The sequence below is a fragment of the Cydia splendana genome, chromosome 8 (assembly GCF_910591565.1).
Source record: "Cydia splendana chromosome 8, ilCydSple1.2, whole genome shotgun sequence".
Classification (NCBI taxonomy): Eukaryota; Metazoa; Arthropoda; class Insecta; order Lepidoptera; family Tortricidae; genus Cydia; species Cydia splendana.
In genome coordinates this window covers 12762137-12772272 of record NC_085967.1, presented here as the reverse complement: position 1 = coordinate 12772272, position 10136 = coordinate 12762137, and the positions used below count along the sequence as shown (strand labels likewise).

At 37.1% G+C, this 10136-nt stretch overlaps 2 protein-coding genes across 2 annotated transcripts; both read left to right on the top strand.

The window, feature by feature from the left end:
- The first annotated feature begins 195 nt into the window (after positions 1-195).
- Positions 196-7900, top strand: LOC134793149 (tRNA-dihydrouridine(16/17) synthase [NAD(P)(+)]-like). The gene is made up of 7 exons (XM_063764729.1): positions 196-501; positions 1094-1253; positions 3241-3436; positions 4037-4285; positions 4889-5144; positions 6442-6600; positions 7642-7900. The coding sequence occupies exons 1-7, from the start codon at positions 286-288 to the stop codon at positions 7810-7812; spliced, it is 1407 nt and encodes a 468-aa protein (XP_063620799.1). The 5' UTR covers positions 196-285; the 3' UTR covers positions 7813-7900.
- A 410-nt stretch (positions 7901-8310) lies between these two features.
- Positions 8311-9709, top strand: LOC134793246 (palmitoyltransferase ZDHHC11). The gene has a single exon (XM_063764813.1). The coding sequence runs from the start codon at positions 8645-8647 to the stop codon at positions 9674-9676; it is 1032 nt and encodes a 343-aa protein (XP_063620883.1). The 5' UTR covers positions 8311-8644; the 3' UTR covers positions 9677-9709.
- The last annotated feature ends 427 nt before the right edge of the window (positions 9710-10136 follow it).

The following is a 10136-nucleotide window of genomic DNA, read 5'->3' as shown; positions in this document are numbered from 1 at the left end:
ATATTTAAAATCTTCTTTTGATATAGGATAAATCCATGATAAATCACTGAAAAAAGAAAATAAGTATTATTTTTCTTACTCTATTAAGTAGTGTATTTGCGACCTTATCGAATAATTTGGCAGTTCGAGCGTGTGTTGAAGCTTTAATAAAACTTTGACATGCATGTCATGTCAATAGTGTCAATGTCAAATTTGGCCAAATATTGCCAGGAGTTCGCTCACATGGTGCTGTGTCTATTTATTATTTGCACATTTTCAGTTTAATATTAAATAAACGTATTAATAATGTCGAACAATTGGTATGAATCAATAGAACGCCCACGTTTTGTGGTTGCCCCTATGGTAGATGCTAGTGAATTAGCTTGGAGGCTACTGTGTCGTCGTCACGGCGCACAGTTGTGTTACACTCCAATGTTCCACAGTAATATCTTCACAAAGGACCCTAAATACAGAAGGGACAGTTTACAAACATGTAATGAAGACAGACCTTTGATTGTACAGGTAGGTTATTTATGTTGTGTGCGATTATACCTCCTGATAAGAATGGTAAGCCATTCATTAGCGCCGCCAGAATGACTATCAGGGAGGTGCACCTGTGTCTACAGAATATACTATTACCTCCTGTCTCCTGTCTGTATCCTTAGGTATTTCAATAAAAGTAAACAAAATCTACCCTCAAATGGCTCCTTATGCCAGTTGAGGGTAGATGAAAACATTACATGATCAAAATAATGTAGGTTAAAGTCAAGTCTTTCAGTGACGGATCCAGGCGGTTTTGTATTTGGTTGGTTAACCAATAACTGTTATAACTACCCAAAAATGTACAAATTGTTTGTTTACTTTTATTTAATTACCTAAGATTCAGAGTATAATAAAACTGGACCAAATTACACAATATAATTTCCAAAATGCCCCTAATTTTAGTAATAGTAAAATATTTTGGACATAAATGCATGTTCTTCAATTTGGATTTTCATATGCGATTAGGTTTTTGTAATAATTATTATTTATACCGTTATTCATAAGAGTAATGGTTGTGGATTAGTGTCGACTGTCTAAAAATATTTCATTTCATGATCTTTTATGTCAACAGTTTTGTGGCAATAACCCTGAAACCATGGCTGCAGCAGCAAAGCTAGCAGAAAACTACTGTGATGCGATAGACATAAACCTGGGATGCCCTCAAGCCATTGCTAAAAGAGGAAGATACGGCTCCTTCCTCCAGGATGAATGGGAATTATTGAAAAATATTGGTAACTATTACAAGTACAAACAATAAATATATTATATACTTCTACTGTTATTTTGAGATTCCTGTTACATGTTTTGTTTCATATGCAATATATTAAAAATAAATAAAAATCATTTATTTCAGGTCTTAAAAAACCCATATTTACAGTTACAAATAATTTAATTAAGTTAAATACATTTACAAACTAGGTACGCTACAAACATTATATTTTTTATCTTATCTTTATCTTTATCATTTACTATACATACAATACAAATTACACATTAATGTATGGACATAAATATAATAAATAATTCATTTTGTAAATTTTCACTATAGGAAAATGGTAAAATTAAGAATTTATTTCCTTACAAGGCAAATTCTTTGCTAACTTATAGTCTTGCAAACCAAATGTGTCAGTAAAAAAGAACAAAAAAAAACTATACTCATGCCTGTCTTTTGGGTGCTAGTACCAGCATAAGACAAAGACGGGTGTCTAATGTCTCTATTGGTTCCCATAATTTTTTTGTTCCGATTTTTTCAGTCCATAACGTTTTCGATCATAATTTTTATTAGGCATATTGTCAATAGTCATAAATTTTAACAATATAACTTGCAGTTTCGATTTTTGCAGGTCATTATTATTGTTAGTCATAAAATTTGTTACTCATAATATTCAAAGTCCAGAAGGTATTCCATTACATAATGTTGTAGGCAATAAACTTGCTTAGAATAATCATTGTAAGGTCTTTTATCGCAGGTTATAATAAGTAGGGGCTCTATTGCATTCCCTAAATTTTAAGTTCCGATTTTTTTAGACCATAACGTTTTCAATCATAATTTTTAGGGTTCCGTACCCAAAGGGTAAAACGGGACCCTATTACTAAGACTTCGCTGTCCGTCCGTCCGTCCGTCCGTCCGTCCGTCCGTCTGTCACCAGGCTGTATCTCACGAACCGTGATAGCTAGACAGTTGAAATTTTCACAGATGATGTATTTCTGTTGCCGCTATAACAACAAATACTAAAAACAGAATAAAATAAAGATTACTAGCTGAAAGGTAACTAACGAACCTACCTGAGGAAACAGATTTTTTATTGTTTGGCTTACTGATTTCCCCGCCATTTCTTATTTTTCATGTACCTTTTTACGCCATTTCGTTCCGCCAACGAGTCGACGGAGCCCCGCTTCGCGGGGCTCCTATTTCCGCTTTTAGGGTCACAAGGTAACTAACGAACCTACCTGAGGAAACTGATTTTTTATTGTTTGGCTTACTGATTTCCCCGCCATTTCTTATTTTTCATGTACATACTTAACTTATTAAGCCATTTCGTCCCGCCAACGAATCGACGGAGCCCCGCTTCGCGGGGCTCCTATTACCGCTCTGAGGGACACAAGGTAACTAACAAACCTACCTGAGGAAACATATTTCTGTTTTCTTTCTATGAAGAATGTTATTGATTTGGTTTCTTAGAAGTAATTCACTTTAGTCATTAAAAATGGGGGTCCCTTTGTTTGACATAATTATTGAAAGTCAAAATGTTTAATATTATGGCTCCTAAATAATAGAGGATATCATTTTCTGACTATCGAAATTCGAAACAGTAACTTTATGGGAAACAAAGGGATGACATTAAAACGATATGATTAACGACCATTAGTCCGATAAAATATATGCGTTTCAATATTTCTGAATAATTATTGATATACCTTTGAATGTTATACTTACTCATCAATTTTATAACTTTTATGATTATTGCGTTTAATATTATAGATGTTTAACATTAGAACTATAAAACGTTATACTTAACAAAAATTATGACTTTTGATGTTTATGTCCATAAATTATATGGATATCACTTTCTGACTATCGAAATTCGAAACAATAAGTTTATGGGAAACAAAGGGATCCCGACAAAGACAGATGAGTCTCTGTCTATGTTTGAAATGAGACAGTCCCTGGCCAAACTATAGATTGTATTAATATAACTAATCTACATATGATTTCAGTTCAAGCCATGTCAAAAGCAGTGTCAGTGCCAATAACATGCAAGGTGAGAATATTTGAAAGTGTTGAAAAATCTGTAGAGTATGCATTGATGTTGCAAAATGCTGGCTGCAAGCTGCTCACAGTTCACGGCAGGACCCGAGAGCAAAAAGGGCCCCTCACAGGAATTGCCAGTTGGGAGCATATCAAAGCTGTTAGGTTTGTATTATAAATTATAAAAGCTGACTTAAATTCCTGTTTCCATAGTCCAGGTTGCTAACCTGCAAGAGTGTGAACCAGACAGTACAAAATTATATAAGGGGCTATTCATAAATTACGGCATTTCAAATTAGGGGGGGGGGGGGTCTGGACATCGGATGATGGTATCATGACGTAGGAGGAAACGGGGTCATTCGAAGCATGATTTTTGGATGATTTTAGGGGGGGGGGGGGGGGGGTCAAAAATCGTCAAAAATCGATGACGTAATTTATGGACAACCCCTAAGCAGTAAATACTACCTATACTACTCTTGCAGGACTGCAACTATGTAATACTAAATACAGGACTTAAACAATCATTCTACTTATTAGAAGTATTAAAACCTGAACATAACATTTTTTGCATAATTAATGACCTATAGATATCAGACCAAATGTGTATTAATTCAAATTAATATTAATTTATGTTTTGCTTAAGATTGCTGTTGGTACTTTTTTTTTTTTGACCTTAATGGTTATATTTGTCTTAATCTTAAGACACTAATGTTTTTTTTTGTTAAATGTGTAGGTACTTCATTTTCCATGATTCCATTGTTTCAGGGATGCAGTATCAGTCCCTATGTTAGCAAATGGTAACATTCAATGCTTAGAAGATGTATACAGGTGCATAGAGTACACTAATGTTGACGGAGTTATGAGTGCAGAGGGCATCCTTACAAACCCGGCCCTGTATAGTGGCATCAATGCTGTCACTTGGGAAATGGCAGAGGAATACCTTGATTTGGTAGAGCAGTACCCTTGCCCATCATCTTATATTAGAGGACATTTGTTTAAAATATTTCATAAAATGTAAGTTAGAAATATCACAATCATACATTTCATGTAATTATGGATTATTAGTTAAAATTCAAAGTAGCACTTCCCCAATTTAATATTTAAGATTTATCTACTACTTTAGTCATATTTCATTCTCATATATTTTGTTTGATTCAACCTAACACATATAACACCATGGAGTGAACTGAGACAACCATGGAATGTCTGCTTGACTAATGTGAACAACTTCTAAGATAGCAGCCTTTATTATCTACTCTAAATGCTTTGCTTTGGATGATTAAGTTTTATAAGGTACCTACAGGTACTACATATAATTATACTTTTAGCCGGGTCCACACAGAGCGAGCATACGCCCGCGCATTAAACGACCAGTGTAGACGTGCCCCGCGCGCGCCGCCTCGGCAGTTTTGTGCGCGAGGAAATTGCCTCGCGGTATGCTCGCTCTGTGTGGACCCGGCTTTTAACAAACATGACCCTACTTTCAGGAGAAGAGCGTTCTCTAATCTCAAAACCGGCAACGCTGGGTGACCATGGGCGTCGGTAGTCGCTTACGATCAGCCAATTTGTCTGCTAGTTTGCTATATCTATAAAATATAATACATTTTCTAATTACAGTTTTACGATAGAAGACAATAATGATGACAGACAAGTATTGGCCACTGCTCAGAACCTCCAAGAGTTTAAACAAGTGTGTACAAATATTAAATGTAAATATTTCAATTACCACGAGGGTACGGAACTACTAGACGAAAATGAAGCAGCAACGAGGATAGGATTTAACTTAATATTACCTCCATGGATATGCCAACCTTATGTAAGGATGACACCAGAAGAACATACGCAAAAAATGGAGAATTTATGTAGAAATCAGGTAAATGGACTTAGCGGCTTTTTACTAAACGTCAAAAGTAGCTGTTGTAGATATAATATATATTAAAGTATATGAAAAAAAAACAACGGGTTGCTCTCCGGGAGTGCCGGCAGAAGTGAAAACTCAACGACATTGTAACTCAAAATATTAATAACAGCGCCATCTACCATCTAGTGCAAAATGTCTGCAGCACTATGTATAATTGAGGTTAACGCCATCTAGCGTTATTTCGTCGCATTACTTGAAACCCCTAAGCACATCACTGTGAGTACTACAGTTATATTAATACCAGTTTGAGGGAAACTCGCTAGATGAATTTAAATCAAAATAAGAAAAACACAATGACATTGTCCGTCACACGTGACGTCACGCAAGCGCCCTGCGCCGCCTAAACGAAACAGCAGGCTCAGTACGGTTACCATCAGTTTGTCACTGACATAAATGCCGTCGAGAACGTAATTTACTTTCTATACATCTCGCTCGCACTCGCATATTAGTGCAAACGGGACGTATAGAAAGTAAATTACGTTCTCGACTTTATGTCAGTGACAAACTGATGGTAACCGTACTGGCATACATTTTCGCCGCGCGGTAGAAAGAGAGGGTTACGCCTTACGCTGTCTCGTGTTTATTATTTTTCACCTCAGCAGCTCGAACAAGGGTATTTTGCTTCTTAAAAACAGTGAACAAAATGCGATTTTGCTCACTAAGTGAGACAAAATTACATTCAAGTTACCTTTATAGTCAAATGTCATTTCAACATGCGGGGTCTAATACAAGTTCGATATACTGGGGTTCTATTATCTCTGTCCCTCTAGGTATGTTCTCACTGCTTAGGGTGAAAAATTTTGTGTACTACACGAGATCAAAGTTATTTACATCTCGTGCGCTTTTGAATCCCTTACTACGCTCAAGATTCTAAATTATTATAGAATCTTTCGCTTGCACGGGACTTAAAATAAGCACTCGAAGAAATATCAAACTTTGATCTCTTGTTGTACAAATAACTATTTTCCCCACCTCAAAAAGTGCACAGCGCCGCTATATATGAGGCGGGGACACGTGGGAATGATTCACATGAATGCACCTATTCCCATTGTCCTGCGGGGACAAATGGGAATATATACCATAAATCTTTATTATTAAGGGTGGTATTCCACCTGTCCGATTTCTTTGTCCAACTCCAATGTAATCCTTGCGTCTCACTCTCTCATTAAGCAAAATGTGAGACCCAATAGTGGAATACCATCCTAACGTATTTACCACTTTGTATATTTACAATCCATAATTTTCTCAGGACAGTGATAACCAATGTAAAAGAAATCACGAAGATACAGATGGAAACACAATATCACGGAAGAAGATGAAGAAGCTCCGCCGTGTCACGAGGAGACCCGGGAAGCCTCAACCGAGGAGCGGCGAGATTTGTATGAACGACAAATGCCCCAACCCTCTTGTAAGTATTTTGTATTATTCCCAAAATAGAATAAGTCAAATCTAGTCTAAACATCGATTACGGTTTTTTCGTATCCTTTTTGTAAGCCTATTAAAATTTACCTCATTATTTTTCGAGACCTAGTAAAATAACCGATTTGCAAGACCCCATAAGTGTTCCGTGAACAAAGTTTTGTACGGAACACTAAATAGTAGCTATAGCTATGAGCTATGCCACCACAACAATAATAAGTTTTTGGCAAAAATTACATTTTTGGTACAAGCTTTTATCGCTGACTGTACTTTTCTTACGACAGACAATCACAAAGCACAACTCATCGAGACAATTCTAAAAACCCCTAACACAATTACGTTGCGTTGTTTCATCACTGAGTTCCTATGGCCACCTCCTGTCTCCATCATCAGATCAGCTCGATGGTACCATAATATTGAATTGTCATCCGATTTATATATGCATGCAAAATTTCAGCTCAATCGGAAATCGGGAAGTGGATCAAATTTAGCTTGCAAGATTTGATTACAGACAGACTGACAGACAACGGTCAGGTGAAACTAAAAGCTTAATAAAAGCTTGTAAAAACAAATACATTTGATCAAAGTAGGGTAAGAAGTATCGAGGCTATGATGGAACACACAACCCATCATAAAGCTTCTACGTCTCACTCTCACGTCTCACGGAGGTACAGTCGCCATCAGAAATATTAGAGCGGCCAGGATGCTCATAAATATCTGAACACGCCTCTATTGTCAAAGCGTTAGAGTGTGTGTTCAGATATTTAATTTTGTGCACCTGGGCCGCTATGATATATCTTATGGCGACTGCACATAACTATACCAAAGAGAATTAACTTAATTCTCTTTGCCTATACCTACATTTCGTAGTTATTCCGTGGACCATGTGGACAAACATTGGCGTATCCGTGTGGTGTGACACATAAAATAATTACAAAATTGTATATGGCAATGGCAACGTTTTAATCAGCGCCATGGAGGTACCATTAAGACGGCATGTTTTATTTGAGATTTTTTCATTATTTTTCAGGGTGGTAAATGTGGTTATAAACTCTGTAAGAAGTGCTGTAGAAACAAATGTTACGAAGGGAACCTCGACTGCATGGGACACAGGATTCATGTGAAAACAAGACGAGAAATGGCCAAGAAACATGCCAAAGAAAATATTGATGCTACAGAAAATAATGTTGCGACTTTATAGATGTTTTGTTACGTGAATTGTATCATATTTACAAATGTAAGTGAAAATTTATGTTATATTTATATTACAATTTATGTTCAATTAAAAATATGACAGTTTCATTTAAGCTCATTAGGATCCTTGACCGAACTTGATTCTCCATATTAAGTTTGTTTGGGGCGGTTAATTTCGGAAATTCTGCACTATACATGTATTTCATTAGGGGTCTCATCATGTTGCGCGCGTAAAAGATCCAAATGTAAGGTATTGTATTGTCAGCAGCAAGTAGGTATGCGGGGGAGATGCCGGAGATGTCATGATGTCATTGTATGAATCCAAGAGCCTGTGCAGATCATTATGATTTCATAATGATCTTTACCTATCATTACCTTGTCCGCTTTTCTACTTACATTACATAACTATGAAGCTGATTATAGGTATATAGGTACTTACTAAAATACATTGTATAATATATGCTCAATGTAATTGTCCTTTGTTTATATAGTTCCAATTCAATTGTTTTAGCCCCAAAGGCAAATGTTTTCATAACAATAGAAGAAGGTCAAAGTTTTAGTTGCCATGGTAATTTAGGTCAAACCACTGTGCTATATATTTGCAAGACTAGGTTTCAGTTGTATGGGGGCGCCACTAGTTTCATAACTAGTATGAAAGAATGTTAGTTCCTTGTTTGACCACCAGAACATTGTAAGTTTGTGGCCCTAAATCGGCAAGTTCGTTTCCGCTTGCGCGCGCATCGTCCTATTGAACTTTTCCATTTAGGAGCCTAAACAAAACTATTCCGTCGATGTCAATTGTATAGAAACATAATTAATACTTATTAAATTATTCACAAATGGCCAAATGTTGCACTATCGAGCATACCCCAAGACCTCAGCGTAGGCTACACGGTTTACAACTACCTTTACACTATCAACAAGTTATTGCATGGATCGTATTTGTGGTCACTGCCATAATAAATTTTACTATTTTAGTAAATATCCAGTTTCAAGAGTTAAAAATTATTTCATTGACAATTTTTATCATATTATACGTAACCCACATCGTGTCACACAGTGCCGCGTTACTATTGGACCCGAGCGAAGAAGACCTGAAGAAACTTAAAGTGTATAATGTGCCAGAATTCGATCGAAGCATCCACACTCACGTCATCGAGAATGGGAGGTGTCACCTGTGCAACATTTACACGAGCAGCAAGAAAACAAAACACTGCAGCATTTGCAACAAGTGCGTCGACCGCTTTGACCACCACTGCAAATGGTTGAACAACTGTGTCGGCCAGAGGAACTATGCGGCCTTCATCACTGCCGCTGCCACCGCATTACTCATATCCATGTTCACGTCGTGTTTGTGCCTTACAGACATTATTCTATTCCTGTCGTACCCACAAAAGTTAAGCGTATCCGCACAGCAATTTATTAACTGCTCGATCTACGAGGCGACCAGTTACAATAAGTATTGTAGGAACTCTATATGTTTTTTAGTGTTTCTTATTGTACTTTGTGTAAGTGCCTTTGCAATAGCATGTGCCTTGTTGCATCTGTGTTGTTTTCATGTTTATATATGGATTTTAGGTGTATCTACATACGAATACATTGTTAAAAGTGGAACACCCGATGCTCCAAGAATACAATGTATCCCTAACGGGTGCTGTTGCAGAAAGAGATGTACAAAGAAATTGTATCAAATAAAAAAGAATCACGATACTGAGACAGGTTCGGAAGATCCAGGAAAAACCGAAAATAGCGAAGCAAATGTCAGCAACCTGATTGGTATATTAATTAATCATGAATTGGATAAAGCTAAAAAGCTGTTCCTGTATGACAAAAATAAGATACATCCTGAAAATGATATTGCGGAACGGTAAAAGAGTTTGGGGTGGTGGGTTGAAAACACTGCAAAAAAATGCAGTAGGTAAAGCAGACCATTTCTGTTTAAGATAACCCCAGGAATCAGGATTAGTGGCGTACTGGAAGAGAGGCAGTGCCAGATTTAACAAGCTGGAGGTGTTAATGATGAAATCAGATCGACTACGAAATTGGATTTACCCTTGTAAAGACCAACCAAGAGTGAAAGAGATGGCATTATGACTTCAGTCGCCAGTTTGGTATTGCGGCTACTATAGTGTAGTCCAGCGGTCGGCAACCTTTTAGCAGCCAAGGGCCACATAGTAGTTAAGGAAGTTGACGCGGGCCGCACTTTTGTTAATAAGTGTGACTTTATCAGACATTGTTGTTTGACAATAATACATACAAAATAGCCAGGGGGGCTCGCGGGCCGCAAGTGAGAGGTTCGCGGGCCGACCGCCGCTAGACTAGTCCATTGTA